This window comes from Platalea leucorodia (assembly GCF_965183815.1).
Source record: "Platalea leucorodia genome assembly, chromosome: 8".
NCBI classification, from domain to species: domain Eukaryota; kingdom Metazoa; phylum Chordata; class Aves; order Pelecaniformes; family Threskiornithidae; genus Platalea; species Platalea leucorodia.
Genome location: NC_138830.1, coordinates 11,715,664 through 11,734,637, shown reverse-complemented (window position 1 = coordinate 11,734,637; position 18,974 = coordinate 11,715,664). Strand labels below are relative to the sequence as shown.

The window sequence follows — 18,974 nt, the reverse complement described above, 5'->3', positions numbered from 1 at the left end:
CGCTGTGGTGGGTTCCCGGGTTCCCAGGTTCCCGTAATCCCTGCCCTTTCCTGGAGACTTGGATTGTCTGTTTTAACTGGTGTGTGCGTCCCCTTTCTCTTAACACCACTTGGCACAGTCACGTTGCTGCTGCAGGCAGTGGTCCTGAGTGGTTTTGTCCCCTGCTGAAACTGGTCAGTGAAGGCCAGCTTCACTGGCCTTCTCCCTGGCTGTCGAGATTTAACAGGTTGATCAGTTGGAGGAAGCTCCCAAAGCTTTTACTCTGATGCTATTGAATAACTCTTGGTAGAGAGCTGGGCAGCTATTTTGGTGTCAGACTCCAGGAAAGACAGGGCACTGCATTTGCCTTCCCCAAGTGGCCTTGAAATGTTCCCACCTGTGTGATCAGAGCATCAGGGACCTACTGGGAGGCAGCAGTCATCATGGCCGCTTGCTCTTCTCCCATCCCAGACTATTTTCTGAGCTTGGGAAGGACAAAGGAGCTCTCTACTTAGTCTGAGCTTGGAGGCTGCAGTGCACCCCAGCCACATGGGTTGCTTCAGACTGGCACTCTCAGATTTGCAAATGGTTGACCCAGCATGTAGATCTGGTGGTCAAACAGAGGTCTAGGACCCAAGTCATTCACATTTGACTGCCCAGTATGAAAGCATGGCAAACTAGGTTGCCTGGAAGGAATATGGCTGGTTGGGGTCCAATCACCATAAGAGATCCAACCACTGAGATCTGTGCCAGGGCTGGAGCCACAGTTGCACTTCCAACAGCAGGGTCCTTGCAGGTGGTGACTTGCCCTAGTGATTCCCAATGTGGGCTGACAGATCTGGGCACTGGGAAAGGGGATGGGCATTGCCGTCCAATCCAGGATGGTGATTTAGAAACAAAAAGCAGTTTTAATGTTGTGCTTTCTTCTTCTAGATGTACAGAGCTACCCTGTTCATGTAAGGGTTAAGCAGTCTGAGAGATGCAGCACCCAGAGCCAGGTATCTGTCAGGCCTGGACTGGAGGCTCACCAAAACATGAGGATATATGGTTTTATTTCTGTTTTGTCATTTGGGGATTACTACTCAATGTCCGTAGGACAAGAAAGCTCCAGGGCATCTTAGGATATGCCCTGTGCTCCAAGAGAGGTTGTTGTTTTGGCTTTGCAACACTCATATGCAAAGGCAAGAACTGATGCCTGAAATGCTCCTTTTCCAAAGATTAAAAGGCACTGCCAAGGCTCTGCAAGATCACAGTGTTGCAAATCTTATCACGATCCAGTGCTGAGATCCGTTGGTTTCAGCAGCACAAATGTGCTGACAGATCTGTGTGTCTGCTTTTTGGTGATGGTAGATTTTTTCAGGAGGTTGGTCTGTGCTGCTGCACTCTGCTTGTAACTCCCAGTTCAGAGCCTGGAAGGTAACATTGCAAGAGTTCGTCATCACACCCAGGTCTTCATTTAAACCAAACTTTCCTTGATCTAGTAAAACCCTGGCCCAAAGGAGCAGTTTCAGGGTATCACGGTGGATTTATCTTTGGTTCCTCTGCTCTTAGAGGCAGCTGAGGGACCCGTAAAAGTCAGTGGAGGAACTAGCAGGAGTAACCAGGTTAGCTCGCTGGCTATGGCAGCCAGGGAATGAGACATTTGCTACCTTCACCCAGCAGCATGTGAGGTTTTGCAGACCTCAGTGTGAACAGAGCATGTTCTCTCTTTTATACATTCTCAGCAGAGGGACTGTGGTGTGAAACAAAGTCCTTTCTTACTAATCCAGCTCCAAAGAATTGTCATATCCATCTCTGGGCTTTAAGGATATGATTCTTCCTTGCTTACAGCAATAGGTCCCATGCCACCCATCCTTACCTGTTATGGTCTCATTGAAACTACCTCATCTATCCTGTATCCTGTCCGTCTGTCTGTAAGTAGCTCCAGCTGGAGACAAACAGCCCTCTCTCACCGCAACCACGTGCCCTCCTCTCTGACAGCAAGCGTGCTGTTCAACACCCGCTCCCATGCTGCTTGGCTTTCTCCGTTGTGCTCCGAACTCCAGTAGGATGTTTAGCCATTTCTTCTCAATCCCATTGCGTAAATGAGGCTAATTTCAGCCTGCCGTGATGTGTGGGCTCGCTGGAACGTGACTATAAATCCAGACCTGAACATTTTCTTGTAATGGACGGGGTGGTGAAATTGCATTGCTGCCTTTAACCTCAGGCTGTCCTTAGACCAAGCCAGACTCTTCACAACCCCTATGCCAGTAAATCAAATAGCTTTTGAATCGATGCACATAAAAGTCAAGAGAGAGAAGTTACAGATGGAAAAGACCTATTGTACCTATTGTGTCTGTCCCACTGCAGAGGGGGTAAGGCGCGCTCAGGAATTTACGGCGCAGCTCCAAGCCTGCCCGCTGAGGCCAGGCAGGGTGAGAGTCGTGCCTGGGGGAGACGTGGGGTGGGGGGAGACTGCCTGAATTTCCTGCAGCTTTTCCATCCTGCTCATCTCTTTGCATTTCATTCCCTTGTCTTTATATTTGGGAAAGCAAACTGTTGTTGCTTGTATATTCAACAAACCCGATACGTTCGTTCTCCTGCTCATTGTTTTTCACTCAGGGCTATGCCTGACTTTTCTTTAGAAGCATGTTTTTCTCACCTAATATTTAGTTTAAAATTGTAGGAGCTGGGTATAAAACCGTCTGGGATGTTTTAATCTGCCAAGAGGCTGCCTGAAAACAGAAATTATCCAGAGTATTTCAGTAGTCCCTGTTTAGAAAACATCACCGCAAATCCTGTGTTGCCCATTTCCCTTTCATCCCCTTGCCAGGTTTTATTGGTTGTTTTAACCCCGATCTTCTGTCCATGTCCCCCGTACCTTGCTCCCCTCCCCCTAGGGTTTCCACGTCTTTGAAAGTCCTGGTAACCAGAAGGTTCATGTGTTGTGCTTCGCAATCATTTCAGACCAAGAATAATACAGCCGGAGCCAGCTGGATCCCTCACTCCGTATTGATACAACTATTCCCCTTAACCTGCCCACACTCCATGCTACAACTGCAAATCTGAGGTTGAACTGGAGCGGTGATGGGCAGCCCTGTGAGCCCTGCTCCACGGCCACGGCCCTGCCTGGAAAGCACCCCCAGCCGGGCGTCCCACAGCCAGGGAGCAGCTGCGTTTGGGTGTTGTCCACTGGGGACCTTGCTAGGTTGAATGTGTTTTCCTGACGTGGATCCTTCTCAGAACCAGTGGTCCTGGTGGTTGCTCTAATTCCCTTGATCTGCAGCCAGTTTCTCCTGAGCAATCCTCCTCCAGCAAGACCCTTGCTAAAGGCTGGCCAGTCTGGGTGGTTGCTTCTCCTGGACATCTCTATGAGCCCAAGCAACACTTATGAGCATGGTTAAGGACTGGAACAGGGACCCAGAGGGGCTGTGAGATAGTTGACATTGGAAATTGCTAGAACTCAACTGGAAAAGGCCAACCAGATCCAACTTCGAAGTTATCCTGCATTGAGCAGAAGGTTAGACCAGAGACCTGCAGCAAAAGAGGGCATTACTTAGCAAGTCACTGCCTGGCTTTCACTTCATGAAGATCACGGGGTACACGTTGGGTTGTCATGCCATCGCTGCCTTTGGCTGCCAGATTATTTAGATTACTTTCCATGGTTTTGGTCTTTTAAACTTTTTTGACTAGCTTTTGGTGTTCATCTCTTCATGAGCTTCTCTGGGCTCCTGCTTGTTTGTCCCTGGGTCACATCCAGGTTGGTAGATGGATGCTCTCCCCAGTCGTTGGCTGTCTCAGAGTAAGCTTCCAGTCTGGGATGTTCATCCCTTCTTTATTTCCCCCTTGTCCATCAGTTTGTCTTCTGCTTTGGGAGTAATCAACTCTTCAGTGCCAGGTAAGCTGGGAAAAAGCAAAGCCAGAGACTGAAGGGAGAAATGCACACAGGGTGTGAATGTCTCCTCAGCGGGAATGTCTGGGGGAGCATTAGCTGGCAGGGAACGTGGTACAGGAGGGCTGGTTCTAGCAGTCTGTGACTCCCTATGGCACTATCAGTTCTCTGGGTGATTAACTGTTTGTTTCTCCTGTACTGAAAACTTGTCTCAGATTAAACCACTGTAACAGAAAGCTCAGGTTCTGGAGCAATCCCAAGTGTAGGTTAATATTTACAAGCTATCAGCTTCAGGTTTTATCTCCATGCCTTGCTAGCACAGAGATAAAATCCTTTTAAAAATCCCTTTTGATCTTTCTGGTTCATGACATGGCTTTAGTAAGACACTTTCCGTATGAAACTGGCAAATGTCTTGATGGAAATGTAAGTTTTTCTCATCCTTTCAGGGACTAGTAACAGATGAGGAGCCCCCCACGTACAAGGGGCCATGGCTTTATAATGGAGCAGAAGTGATGGACAGTATCTCTGCAGGATACTCGTGCTAGGAAACGTCAGAATGTTATTTCTGCCTCAATGGCTTAAGATCATCTGTTTACCTAATGGACTTGACTTACATTTGCATTTTGCAGGTGTTGTGTTAATATTAATGTGTTGTCTGAATTGTTAATATTCCTTCATTTCAATGTTACATTAATGAAGGCTGCAGGGGATGGAAAAAAGACCTGACTAATTAATTAAATGGGCAAAAAGCATCTTTAACTTTCCATCGTGCTGCCCTTTGCTTCCACCTAATGGGTCTTGGCATTTCTGGTCAGCAGCCATGTAACACATGCTGCTGTATGGAGCACTCAGCAATGGACTTGCTAATTTTTCTGACCCATAAATCACTTGCATAAACTTTTAACGGTAAGGAAAAGTGCCTTTCATTCCTGCTTCCTCCTTTCAGTGGGAAATACAGCCTGATAACAGGCGATGCTGGCCTGATGTGTGGGGCCAGAGACTTTCCCGTCAGGAGAGGGGCTGTCTGCATTTCTTCAGGAATTCTTTCCATTCCCCTCTTAGCCAGACTCTGGATGACATTAATATTATGCATCCATGAGAGTATTCTTGTCATAAGCTCTGCTTTCGAAGCCAGTGGCCTATCAGGCTGTACATCTCAGGAATGTGGACTGCCAGTCCTGCTTTGGGCACTGATTGGGGGGTATCTCCCCTCTCCTCTGCACCGTCCCAGAGCCAGCTTGGCTCTGGGCTCTTCTGCCCACTGGCAATTCCCACAGGCTGGAGAAAACTGTCTCGGGTCCTTGCTCTGGCCCTGGGCAGCACCCCTGCTTGGGAACATCCTAATGCATTCCTGAAAGTAAGGCTTGCCAGCCCAGGCGGTGATTGCCCCCATGAGACCCATTAGCATTGAGTTGTGTGCATTAGTGGTCACTGCTTATCCCTCTCCTGTGGCTCTGCAGAGAGGGAGCAGGGCCTTGGCCATTGTAGCTCCCTCTAAGAGACAAGATCTCGCTGAGCTGGTGGCTCCTTGGAAAGACAAACCAGCTCCGATATGGATCCATGGGGAGCCGGGAAATGGGCAACACAGGCAGGGACTGCAAACCCTTTCCAGTGCTGCTGTTGTCTTCTCCATGGAGAAATGCTTAGGCAGGGCGAAGGGGTTGTGGTTTAGAGCAGGACTTTTGAACAGCACCATCACTTTGACACGGACATCCAGCACGAGTGGGGAGGTCTGTAGAGCAGCAGCGGCACTGGAGGCATTTCTAGGAGGGGGCAGATGTGGGGCTGTGTGCCTGCGCTGGGCAAACAGCACTCTGCGGGCTTCTTTGGGGCCCCTGGAAAAAGGGGGTTCTTGACCCAGAAAGGCCATTCCTGGAGGGAGATGCTGAGGGTGAAGTCCTCTGACCTGGGCTCAAAAATGTGATAGTTCTGAAAAGATTGTGGAGAGCATTGCAGCTGGGACCGAGCGAGCCTGCTGAAGTTGTGCCTGCGTGTCCTGTGTGGCCCACCACATGGGTGCAGGTCTAAGCTTTTATCCCTGGCCCGCAGCAGCTGAAGATGCTGTTTTGGCACAGAGAGGCACTTCAGCTTCATGCCAGGAGTCTGAAGGTTGTCACCAATTTGCATGAAAAGGAGCAGACTGCAGTCATATTAACATTTAATGAAGAGGCGCAGCCCGCAGAGACTGTGTCCTCTGCAACACTCTCTTCTTCAGTTTGATGACGTTTTCTTTGCCACTTGGATCAAGGTGGGATGGAGGGTGGTGGGACGTGCAGGCGTTGCCTTTATCCCTTCCATACAAACCACGGATGAGGCTGAGGAGCTCCAGACCAGGTGGGGAGCATTTGCTGTCCGTGCAGCCGAGCACCGAGAGGTGCCGGAGGCCCTGCGACTGACTTGTGACGTCTTCAGCACCCCGACGTCTGGCCTGATGTCGTGCTGCCAGATTAAGTCAGCTCTGTTAATGAAACGGGACTGCAAAGTGGTGTCGATATTTTTAAAGGAACTTAGGCAAATGGTTGAGGTTTTTCTAGTGGTCTAAATCCCTGTGTGCAAACCCAGTACTTTAAGCAATTAATTCCTAATCATGCTGAATGCCTTCAGTAGCCCAGCTTTAGTACTGAGAGCTTAAAAGGGTTTTCCACCGTACCGCAGGTAATTTGGATAAAGCAAAGAGAGTGGTCTCATGGCATTTCCAGCCTCAAGGTGTGAGAGTGGCCAGTAAGTGACATTTGTATTCAGAAAACCCTCCCATGCATTTGTGTTGTAGGCATCTATTACTGGGAAGACACCATAGCTAATAAAAAGAGCATTCATTATACCCTGGAAAGGGAGTTCATTAGAGGGAAAAGCCATTCTAGCTTAGTAAGAAATGAATCTAAAACTGCCTCAGAGCTGCTATTCTCATCAAGTTTCAATGTTAACAGTTTTAACCAAGAGCTAATTGAGCAATCTCAGAAAGTGGAGTAATTCCATTATTCAGCTCTGCTTTGTTCAAGGCTACCGCTAGCTGCGAAAGGAGCACAAATGACTTTCATCAAGCCAGGAACCGCCAGCGTTCTTGCCTTTTACTACTTTTTCTTTCAAAAAAAAAAAGTAGGGCTTTTGGGCTTTTGGCAACTGTCATTGGCAAAGGGAGCTCCACACCAGCATTGCAAGGCTCATATATAACACTGCGATCCAATTTTTTGGATAATGGGATTTGATTTTCATAACTCTTCAAGCAGCAGTGCTGTTCTGGAGCACGTGGCTGAAGATGCTTCTGTTCGTTGGATAGGCAGAGTGTCACCAGGAAGACAGTACACCGTTCTTGCAGGATTTTGCATGGAAAAGAGCCATCGCAAGCACCGGTCCAGCTACTCGCCAAAGAGCATGATTCTGTCATTGGCTGCGCTCTCAGGAGATGCGGGATTAGCTCATGTTGCTTTTAGAAGAGCTTTTATAGAAACCTCTCAAGTTCCTTTGCTTCATGGAAGAGCTGTAATCAAAAATAAACGTACATGATTTAAAGAAAAGAAGGAAAAGTCCTACCACATCCAGCATCTTTGGACTTAACACTTTGGAGAGAGTTTGTTGGTTAAACTGTGGTGCTGTTTCTTTACCGTTTTCCTTCAGCTGATACTGCTGCTGCTGCACGTGCACAGGACTGTTTGCAGCCTTTTGTGGAAGGTGACTTTCTCTTGGTGAATGCAGCAGGATTTCGAGTCCCATTCCCGGGAGGTGGCTGTAGATCTCTTGTTTGTTATGAGATTGCAGTGCAGCGATAATCCCCTTCAAGCCAGCAGAGAGTGCGGGCTGTCAGCCGTGTACTGCCCTGAGCAGGGGGACATATATCCATCAGTGTCTTTAGAGCCCGCTCAGACACACGCAAACAGATCAGGGCTTCCTTTTCTCAGCACTAGCCTCCCATGGCACTGTTTGGTTCAAACACAAACCAAGTGTGATGCCTTCAAAACTCTTCTATCCTATCCCTGTTGGGGTCCAGCATGGAACTGGACACCTGAGGCAGACACGTAGCTATACGTTGAGAAACCAGAGGCCTTGACTGCTGGTTGAAGCACAAACCCATGCTGAGCCAGGATAGTAAACCCATCTGGAGATGGAAAGGAGTTTGAACAGCAAAAGCCTTTTTCCCTGTGCAGGAGGGAGCAAGTGCTATGATGGGGAGACAAGGTGGAGAGCAGCAGATGGGATTTTGTAATGGGATAGGGGAAAGAAGTTTGGTAACCTTTGGCTCAAGTCTGAAATGCTGGAAAGATGCTGGGATTTACCTGGTGGCAGCTCGCCCAACTGGATGGACCACCTTTGGAAGAGGGCTCAGACTCCAGCTCAGGATGGTTCAGCTCTGACCCTTTGGGAGCAGGTTTCCACAATGAGCTACCCGTGAAGAAAGGACCAACCTCTCCAGTCTGTCAAAAGCAAAAAAACCCTCTGCCATGGCTACATGGTGTTTTGGGTTTATCTCTGAGTCTGCCTCAGCTATGAGAACACTTCCAATGCCTGGATACACCCAGCGGTTACATCTTGCAGGAGGGGATGGAGGTGAAGGAGGCAGCGTGGGGGAAGAGCTGTGCTCGTCAGTTCAGCCCTACCTCGCTGTCGTTTGCTCTGAAGCCTACAGGTCTCTTACACTGGTGGAACAGCAGATGTTTTAATGTTGCTTCGCTTTAACCAAGCTGCCTGCCTCGTTCCTGCACTTACTGGATTGCAAACAAAGTAATCCTTGTCTCTCCCTTGCAGCAAACCTTGCTTAGCTAATGTCATTTGTCAAGTTAATCAGGGAGAGTGGGCACTTCGATGGCTGCTGTATAGCCTGGCCGCATTGCCATGGAGACAGGCAGCCAAACAGGCGTTTTACTTGCCCTGCTTTGTTCTGCAGAGATTTGGCATAAGAAACCAATATTTTATTTGCCATCAACCAACCAACCAACCTGCTGAGGATGTGAGTAGTTTTTCAAGGTTGCTATCAAGAGATGGGGAAGGGTCTAGCTAACCTTTTACGGAGCAAATAGTAATGCTGCTACTAAAGCAATTGCAGGGTCTGAATGTGCAGCTCCTCTTCCCGTGTCCCACGATGTTTGGCTCTGGTAGGAGCTGTGTGAGAGGAGTTACAGCCCAGTAGCTTGGGTTTGGGGCTGCCATCAAGGTATCATCAGTCCTCTTCAGCTGGATGGTTTCATAGGTGGCTATTTGCCTACTGGAGCCATGACCATCATTTAAGATGCTTTGAAAAGCACCAAGTCCTGTGTTTAAGAGCATCTCAGGAGCCTGAAAGCTCCCCAGCAGTCGGTGGGATTTAGGAGCCGGCATGCCTCAATCACGTTTGAAACTCAGAAGTGAGTGCTTTTTAAAACCGTACACTCCGGCTGACCTCTTGCATAAGGCAGGCTATAGAATTTCACCCACTAACTCCTGCACCAAACCCATAACTCATAAGCAAAATCTGGGTATTGAAAGAGCCGGCAGAAGATGCTTATGCATGTTACAGAGCTCGCAAGCCGTCCCGCCCCTCCCTCTCCTCCCTCCCGCATGTGCACGCGTTAAACGATGCATTGAACAGGTTTGGAAAGGCTCCCTCCTGCAGCCCCGGCAAGCAGGACAGCCGGGATCTGGAGGCACCTACGGGAGGGACAGCCACCTGCTAACCCCCAGCCCTCTCTGCGGGACAGCGGAGGAAACCTCGCATCAGCACAGAAAGGGCAAAAGTTCAGATCAGATTGTTTATTGGATTTTATGGAGCCGGGAGCCAAGGATAGCTCAGCTAATCCAGAGGAAACTGTAGCGATGGCGTTAGAATGCATTTCACATGGGATTCATTCAGTGCGCGTTCAGATGGACCAGTCTTTCTGTCTCCATTTTTTTAGCCATGAAATATTTTTCTTTGCACTCCCATCTGCCAGCCGCACTGAGCCAAACTCCAAGCTAGGCTGTTTTAAGAAAAAAGAAAAAAACCCTCTTGTCGTTTGACCTGCCGACGAGTTAGCAGGGCTTCAGCACGGCTCCCAGGAACGCCAGTGCCAGGCGCTGGTCTGGCCCCCGGCCGCTGCCAGCCAGCCTTCGCTCCCGCCTGCCTCAGCATCCATTGCTTTTTTCCGAGCTGCGGCATAGCGCTTGCCGAGTCGAAGCCCTGGTGAGGACGCTAGCTAAAAGCGCAGCTGAAGGGCCACATGGGGAGGGCAGGGAGGCAGCAGCTTTGCTGTGCCCTGCTGCTCCTCAGTACCTGGAGCCGTGACGGCTTCATGGGCTGTCCCAGCTCTGGCTCATCCTCCCGAGCCTCCAGTGTCCCGTGCAGAGTCGCAGCATGAGCCCCTCATGGGAATAAGGTTTTCCTTTTAGGTACAGTGAGACCACCATGTTAAGCTGTTCGTTGCAGATCTTGGCTCCCTCCTCATGTCCTGAGCCACAGCCCCCGTTCCTTTGGAGAAGAGGTGACCTGGCTTAACTCTGGGCACAGGTGCCAGCTCCTTCGCTGTCCTCAGCCCTTTCCCTCTGACCCTGGCAGGCTCTCACATGCTCTGGATTAGCTCGGCTGTGACCTGTGCCTTCTGGAAGCTGCTTTCCTCTCCCTGGGGACTAAATCTCAATGTTTGAAACAAAACTGTCTAGGAGTTAGCATGGAGCAGCCCCATGCTGTTCATCCCTTTCATGCTTGCAGGGCTGCTGCAACAGGGTGCGTGTGGGGAGCAGCCCTGTGACCCCTGGGTGATCCAGAGCTGGGAAGGACCCTCCGTCCCTGCAGGGTGTTTTGGCAGCAACCCACAGGGCAGTGAGCCATCCTGGGCCACCATGGTTCCTTGAGCTGACACGAACCGACCCGTCGGGTCCTGGGGCTTCTCTTCCCCCTGGATACACGGCAGCGTCCCACCTCGTCCGCATTATCTTCTCCTTGGAAGCACAAACCGCAGCCGTGTCATGCAAAGTCAACCCCCGCCTTTGGGTTATTGAGCAAGATGAGTAGCTTTTCAACTCTGAATATCTGTGGTCACATCCTGCACACCCTGTCATGGGTGCAAAGCTCCTGGGTGCTTCCTGATAAGATTTTCCTGCCCATGCGATCAATCCAACCATGTGCCAGGTGCCTCCTCTTGACTGGGCTGGTGCTCCAGGTGTGGACATGTTGAAGGGAGAGAGGATGGGGTTTTGCAGAGCAAAGTGGGAAGTATGTGCTGTTAGTTTTCCTTTGGGTGTAAAAGCATTCCTGGCAGGATGGGCGCGCAGGTATTAGCTTCAGATCAGTGCTACCTGCAACATCAGAACAAGGATATCTCCAGGAAAATTTAAAAGCCCCAAGCCCCAAAATGGTAAAACAGAATACAGAACTTAATAATATGGTGGAAATTGCATCCAGCCCAAAGTGTCGCTGGAGGTAAGAGGTAAAGGCTTCACACTCTAGCGCACAACAGGAGCAAGAACAGCAGGGGCTGCTTGAGCACTCACAGTGTTCGTCTCTAAGACATGAGATAAGCATGTTGCGCCTGTGACAAAGAAGAGATGCTGTTCATGGGTGTTTATTGATTTGTCTTTAAAAATGGGTTTGCACCTCACTCCATAGAGGCCACATTTCGAGGGAGGCACAGGAACTCCACAGCCAGCCTTTGCCCGTGTGTGCATCTGCATAGCTGGCGCTAGTGCTGGAAATGTCTCCCTTTTTCTTTGCACCAAAGCCCAGGGGAAGGAGAGGCGCTGCCTTTTGCAGCCCGCACTCTTTGCTGTGCCTTGCTGCGAGCTGGCTTGGGCAGAAAGGGCTTCCCAGGTATGAGCGTGGGCCTGCACAGCCTCGCACGTGTCCTCACGTTCCCCACGTGCCATCTGCAAGCGCGGCAGCTGGGTGAGAGCTGGTGGGTCCACCCACACCCAGGAGATGGGGATGGCCGTGCCGTAACCCGCTGGGTGCCGCTCCCTGCCCTGCCTCCCACTGCTGGTGCTGTGCAGCTGGGGTGCCCAGCACCCTTGGGCCATGTTGTCCTGCAGCCCCCCAGTGCCGGTGGCCATAGAGGGACCGATGTTGCCATCTGCTGGCTTAGCTGCACAGGAGCAGCAAGAGCTTGGCTCAACCCTCTTGGAAGTCGCCCATCACGAGCGTGTACGGACCCTGCTCCCAGGCCAGGCTGCGGGCACATTGCCCACCTCCTGACCCAGCCCTTGGCCTTCTGGTAGCATCTGCCCATCGGCAGGTGCTTCAGGGGACAGGATGGGTGGCCCATTCCCACTTCGGCTGGGCTGCTCCCCACCCCTTCCTGCACTGCCCACGCAAGAGGGTGTCCCTCCTGCCCTCCCTGCGGGGCCTAAAGTATTGGCCTCTGGCACAGCACACTCTGGGAGAACCCATGAGGCTCTTACTAAGGGAGCTCCTTCCCATTCAAGACAAACATTTCCACCACTGATTATCACCATCAGGTGCTTATTCCTCCTCCGGGCTTGTCTTTATTTCCTTTCTCTTTCGAATTCTTGGCAAGTACTCCCAGACTGGGAACGTACTGCTGCTGTCGCAAGTACCCCAGCAGCACAGCACCCTGCACATCTCACCTGGCCAGTCCCCCCAGCAATGGCCAGGGCCAGGAGCTGCAGGACCACCGGCTCCAGCCCAGGTCCCCCAGCTAGCCCTGCAAAACCACTGCCTTGCCTACAGGAGCGATGGGGCTGAGCCAGCATGATCAGTGACAGCTCGCTCGGGCATTGCTCAGAGGATGAGGTTACTTCTGTAAATCTATTATCTTTTTTGGCAATTAGCACCAGTTAGGGGCCCTGGGAATACATGCAGCAAGTAGCAGGAAGCCCGGTTAAGCACATCTCTCTGCTTATCTAAGCCCAGTTAAACAAGTCTCCTGTGCACAGCCCTACAGCTGGTAGCACAACTCATAAATGCTCCAAAGATGATCTCTAGCACTGGGATTGCTTTTCTTTGCAGTGTGTAGCCCTGGAGATTTCCATTCAACGTGCATACATTCAGAGGCAGAAGTGGGGGGGCTCACCCCAGCCTGGGGTACCCCCAGCAGTCTGCAGGTTGCATGGAGGAGCCCCCAGAGTCCTTGCGTCACCTGGATGTGGAGGCAGCCCCGCAGCGAGCTGCGCTGGTGGCTTGCCCTGCCCGGGGGCCACGCTGCATCTTGCTCTGGGTGGAAGCCCGGCGCGAAGGCCGGGCTCGGCGGCTGGGCTTGACCACACATGTCGAGCTTGGGATGGGGGAGCGAGCGAGACGCTGTTTTCTCTGGCCCAGGAAGGCAGCAACGTGTGTTTGTTTTCCATGCTATCTCTCACACAGCGTTTGTTTTGCTTGTCGAGCGTTTCAGGAGATAAAATGACCTAAAGGGAGATTATTTTATCCTAATTTAAGCTGTCAATTTATCACTGACTTCTGCTTGTCTGTACCAGCAGGATGGCCTGCTCTGAGTCCCTGGGGAAACCTCAGCTAGAAAGTGAGAATGTGGGGGGGGATTTGCTACAGTCTCACATCTAATCTGTGCTTATAACAGCAACTACAAGCTGCTCCCTTGTCCCCCTGTGTTGTATTAATTCCCTTCACTATGGAATGGCTTGGCTTCCCTCTCTAACTGAGGTCCGGGGTTGTTTTTCTCACGCTGCAGGCTGGTGGAAGAGTTCATGCTGCTCGCGAACATGGCCGTGGCCCATCAGATCTACCGCTCCTTCCCCGAGCAGGCCCTGCTTCGCCGCCACCCCCCACCCCAGACTAAGCTGCTGAAAGACCTCATGGAGTTTTGCAACCAAGTTGGCCTCGACATTGACTTCAGCAGCGCAGGGACCCTGCACGTGAGTGCGCTGGCCCGGCAGGGAGCAGGGCCATGGGGGCGAAGGGTGGGCAGCTATGTGATGGCAGGTTTGCATCAGCGTGTGGTTTATTCCCTGTCCCCCTCTGCCCAAGCAGAGCTGACAACTATCCTGTGCCTAAACAAAACACCTCCCTCACTTGCTCTTGACCCCACCAGTGCTGGGCAAGGGTGGTCCAGCCTGTCCCAGTCAGCCATATCGTGCACAGAGCTTAGACCAGGGCAGGGAAGACCTTACAAGTGACCCCAGTGCTGCCCTCTCTGCAATGGGAAGGATGTTTCGGTGCCAGGGCACTCGCTGAGACACCCACATTTCCTTCCTCTGCCTTCTCAGCAGGTTCTGGGCAGGGCACTTGCTCTGTATCGCAAGAAAAGTAGCTCTGCAAGGGGGTGTTTCTGTCTGAGGTGCTGAAGGTCTCAGGGAGGGCAGGGTGGGGAGCGGGGACTGGGAAGGATCAGAGAGCAGTGCTGGGGAAGGATCAGAGAGCAGTGCTGGGAAAGGTCAGATGCAACCGGTGCGGGAAGTATCCGACCGAACCTCTGCTGAGCGTGTCCTGAGGCTGAACTCCAGCTGAACAACACAACACAGGTTCCAGGATTTTCTTTACTTGCTGCAACTGGACTGTGGATAATCCCCTGTTAATCCCATCCCCACTGGCCTCCCACACACCCCTCCATCGGCTGGGACTGCTTTCCCCGCTTGCTGGCTGCGCTGAGGCGATGTCAGCAGACGCGGGGCTGCGCACTCAGCTCCTCTTCCGCACTTTGAACCCTCCAGCCCTTCCTTGCCACTAGCCCCTGGCAGTGACCTCCTGTGTCTGTGCCTCACCAGAGTCCCGTCGGTCCATGCACTGAAGCTCTCAGTAGCTGGGTGGGAGCCAGGCACAGGTCAGGAGAGGGGTTACAGGCACTCTCGCACATTGCACGTCTGGGGACAGAGCCAGCGGTCCCCGTGCCCCAGGTGCTCCCTGCTGTTGACCTGGGAAGTGGGTCAGCACTCAGAAGGACGGTGTGTGCGGTCCTGTTGGGGCTGCTGGGACCAGAGCAAAACCCAGTTTCACGTGCACTTTTTGGTTTACAAGGAGATTTGCGGGGAAAGGGGGAAATTGGCTCTGATGAGCTGCTGTTTGCCCCAGTAAGGTCTGCCTGGGTCCCCCTACCACTATAGCTGGCCAACACTGAATGCTCTCTCTCTTTTCTCCTCCAGAAAAGCTTAAATGAAACATTTGGTGCTGACAAATACTCTGAAGCTAGGAAAGAAGTGCTGACCAACATGTTCTCCAGGCCCATGCAGGTGAGAACAGCACTGTACTGTTGGAAACATCTGACTGTAGTGGTCTGCTGGGGCTCCATCTTCAACCATCACCCTTTCTGCATTACCATAGCTGGTTGTTATGTAGAGGGAGAGTGAACGGACACTGAACATGGTGCAGGGCTGCCAGCAGCTTCCCCCAGTGCCTCCAGCCCCATGCAGCTGGCAGTGGGGGTATCCCCTGGGCAACAGAGCTTCACTGGATGGCAGGGTCAGGCTGAGCCTTTCCTCGCCCCCCATAGTGTCCCTGTTATTACTGGTTGGCATGTTTCACCCTTGAAGTTGCATGCGGGATGTTAACAGGCTCACAGGACCCAGCCTGCTCTGTGAAGAGCTGGTGGCGGGCTCCATGGTTCATGTTTGTGCCGTTTCTTCACATCATGGTATCCCAAATGGTCCAAAGAAGGAATCAAGAGTGAGGATGATGTACGGGTGCGGGACTGGCCTTAAAGCACAATACGGTACCTAGACACATGTTCTTAGAAGCAGTGAAGCTCTGGAAACCCTTTGGTCTCCCTCCAGGCCAAGAGACCTTCTGTGAAGGTCTCTGTGATAGAGGCTTGTGCTACTCACACTGATTGTCATGTTTGGTGCGTCTGCAACTCAGGACACTTATTTGGGTGCTTATCACCATCAAAAAAAGTTTTTGTGAAGCATCTGCCTTTCTACGTTTGCAGCCGGGCATGGCACAGCCTCTTCTGACGGTAGTCCTACCCCACAGGGAGAAGGGGCATGTTCCTGAAATGGTCTCTCTGCTATGGCCTGCTTATTGCTGCAGGAATGAATCATCTTCCCAACATCACTCATTTGTCTGTCACTCTTCTAATTAGCTTATTTGCTCCATTTACTCATTAGCAATTGCCTGAAGTCCTGTTGTACTTCAATGACTTAATGCTTGCTTGGAAGTGGGATTGGGGACTGCAGCCGTTCAGTAAATCACCCCCTCGTGTATGTGTCCAGCTCAGGAGTGCTGCTTTATAAAGTGCAGGGAGTGTACTCTGGAGCTGGCTGTGTTGTCCCAGATCCTGTGTCCTGCTTTCACTTGTCCTGGTCCCTTCTGTCACATCATCCTTTTCTGATGGAAGGTGCTAAGAGGTGAACGCACTGGTGACATGCATTCCCTGGGGTCCCTCTGTGGTCCTGCTGACTGTGGTGCAAGCCTGGGCTTTGCCAGCAGCAGCACTTGGGGCAAGCCTGGCTGTGGGCCAGGAGGGATGAGCAAGGAGAAGGCAACTTGGTTCTGCCCTGGCACCAAGGAGGAGATGAGCTTTATAGGACCCACTGACTTGCTGAAATTTTGCCTCTGCGGTCTCCAGAGGCTGTGGTCTGAGAAGTGGTGGGTGTACTTTGCGATACTTCCCAGTGGCTCTTGTTAAGATTTAGCCCTGTGAATACGTTAGATCCATACGCAAAAGAGGCGTCAAGGTTCTGGGGATGAAGTCTTCTGTGGAGTAGATATCAGACAGAGAGTTTGGGGAAGGAGAAAGAAGAACTTTTAAAGGAGATATTCCACGAGACATGATTTTGGCAGGAACTAGACTCATTTCATCATCAGAAGACCAAGGTGCCCATGTGTTCAGGTGTGCTGTGCAGTCCACTTGGGCCTGGCAAACCTGCTGTCTGGCACACTCCCATAACAGGCAAAACCCAGTTTACAGCTGAGCCCGTCGGCCCTGCAGGGCAGGCTGTATCTGGATGGCAAGCAGCATTCCCATCTGCTGGCATTCCCATCTGCTGGTGTTCCCCGGCAAGATGGTATTGCCACGTGTGATGGGTTGCTCTCATTATTGGAAGTGGGGCATGAGCCAGAAGAAGCAGAAATCTGTCTTGATCCTGGGGTGAGCTTATGCAGTTGGGCCATTTGCTGAACTGTTTAGCTTGTAAATGGATTGTCAGACTTGCCCAAAGCCATCAGCCAGGTGAGCAGACGCTCCCCTCCTGTCTTTAGGACGCTTTCCAATGCGATCCAGGATGGGCTCGCGGCGGTGGATCCATATGGCCTCCAGTCCATAACAAAGGACCACGGTGCTGCAGGGGCGAGAGACATCAGTGTTGCTCTCTGTGGTCTCTGGTCTCTGACCACACTCGCTGCATGGTGGACTCACAGCTCCCCAGAATCCTGAGCAGTTCAGATTCCTGCCCTTGTTCCTGCTGCTAAATGCAGAGGACAGGTAGTGCAAAGCTGTGTCAGTGCCCCTCGGAAAGGGCAGACAGCTACTAAGCAGAAGGAGCTTTCCCTAGGAGGAGGACTTTTTGCTGTCTGCCACCAATATTAGAGCAGATGGAAGAATCGGCCCCATCCTGCCTGTGTCCCTGGATGTCGTGATCCCTCATGGGGGAGAGGACAGATCTGAGTGTGGGCAGCTGCGGAGCACAGCCACGCCGGGGCCCGTGCCGGTGTCGAGGGCTGGGCCATCGCTCTGACAGATGGCGTGGCGAGACCGTCTGGTCAGGGCACTGAGGAGTCACCCGTATCCCTGCACACATCTCGGCTCCCAGTGATAAAGCTGGTGTTTCAGGGACAAGGTTGCAGTTAAATCAGCCAAAACAAGCTGCCCACAAGTTTAACCCATGGTCAGGCTAAGCCTTCGTCTTCCATCTTCGCTGCATGCTGGTGGTCAAGACATCAGCCTTTTGGAGGAGGAGGGAGATGGGAAGCAACTCGTAATGCATATGTCTGGGGGAGCGCCTGGATTGCCATGCCACGAGCCTTGTAACAGATGAAGGAGCAGCGACATACCATTTTTCAGGGGCTCAGTCGCTCGGGGATTCAATCTGGCCGTGAGAGCAAAGCCGCCCCTGGTTGGCTGGGGCTGATTTATTTCCAGGCTTCTCACAGTTCTCTGGGGATTGCAGCAAACCCTGGGGATTTGAGACCACTTGTGAGTCAAATCTGTTAATGAGAAAACATCTGCCTTATGCCAGGCTGATGTCACTGGGTAGTGCTGTCATGGTGGCGAGGACGGGTACCAGATACGTGTCAGATGGGGCTCCCTGCAGTGTGTAACGTTACCACAGCCCAGAGGAGTATTTTTGCTATGATACCCAAGCTGATGCCAACCTCCAAGAGCCAAAAGGGTGTCAAAAATGGTGCTGGACCCAGCAGCGGCTGGGTTTGGCCAGCACATCCATCAGGAAGAAGTGTCCCTGGCAACAGCAAGCAGCGCGGGACCTTCAGCAGCTTTTCTAACTTGAAACAAGGCAGGGATTGCCCTGCACTGCTGAGCACAGGGAAGGGATGAGCCCTTCCCAGTGGCTTTCTCATAGCAGGGATTTTGACCTGTGCTCTGCTCTCTACCTACCTGGCGTTGCAGGGACCTTCCTCCCTTCTGCCCAGGAGCCTGGCATAAGTGCCTATAAACCTCCTGTAATTTCATGCTGTCTGTCTGCAGAAGGGCACTCATCTTCTCCCGCAGCAGCCGCCGGCACTCGGCGTGTCTCCCTGCCCGGCTGCGCAGAGCCTTGTTCGGTGGGAGCCGAGCTAATTGAGTGGAGACCGTACTTCATGGAGTCCATCAGAAACAATTTAATTCTGGGTTGTGGAAATTGGCAGCCGCCACAGCTCCTATCCCAGCTCTTGGGTCTCATAATAAGGCCGGGACTGATGCTGCTTTTTTTAACCTGCTCTATTTACTTGCCTGGATCAGTGCATTGCTGCTCAGCAGGAGCTGGCTGTGCTGCTGGGCTGGAGAGCGGAGGATACAGCTGCCCAAACTGTGGATCCCAGGACGGCTCTGTAATCAGAGCTGACTACTCCTGTTTTTTTTAAATCACTTGCTCTTATTTTTAAACAGGTTCATTCAATCGCCACTGTGCCGTGACCCTGCCGCAACCCCCCTGACCCGCACAGCCTCCTCTCCCCGCCTGGGCTTGGGCCCCGTTGTTTTCCCAGTCCTGAGGGCTGGTGTTTCACAGATGTAAAAATAAAAGCTGTAACATGTGGGATAACAGGGGCGGTGCAGCCAGGAGAGGTTCCCGCTGAAGAGGCTGCTGGGCAGCACGGTGCCGCCACGGCCCCAGTGTTGGT

General features: G+C 52.0%; 1 protein-coding gene across 4 annotated transcripts in view; it reads left to right on the top strand.

Annotated features, from left to right (window-relative positions):
- Positions 1-18,974, top strand: part of DIS3L2 (DIS3 like 3'-5' exoribonuclease 2) — a 215,797-nt gene that overhangs the window by 188,856 nt on the left and 7,967 nt on the right. For all 4 annotated transcript variants that reach the window (XR_014229096.1, XM_082320714.1, XM_082320715.1 and 1 more), the window contains 2 exons: positions 13,435-13,618; positions 14,843-14,929. Coding sequence is in view for 3 of the 4 variants with exons in the window: in XM_082320714.1 (XP_082176840.1) it covers positions 13,435-13,618; positions 14,843-14,929 (271 nt within the window). In the remaining variant the exon portion in view is untranslated. The remainder of the gene's footprint in view (positions 1-13,434; positions 13,619-14,842; positions 14,930-18,974) is intronic.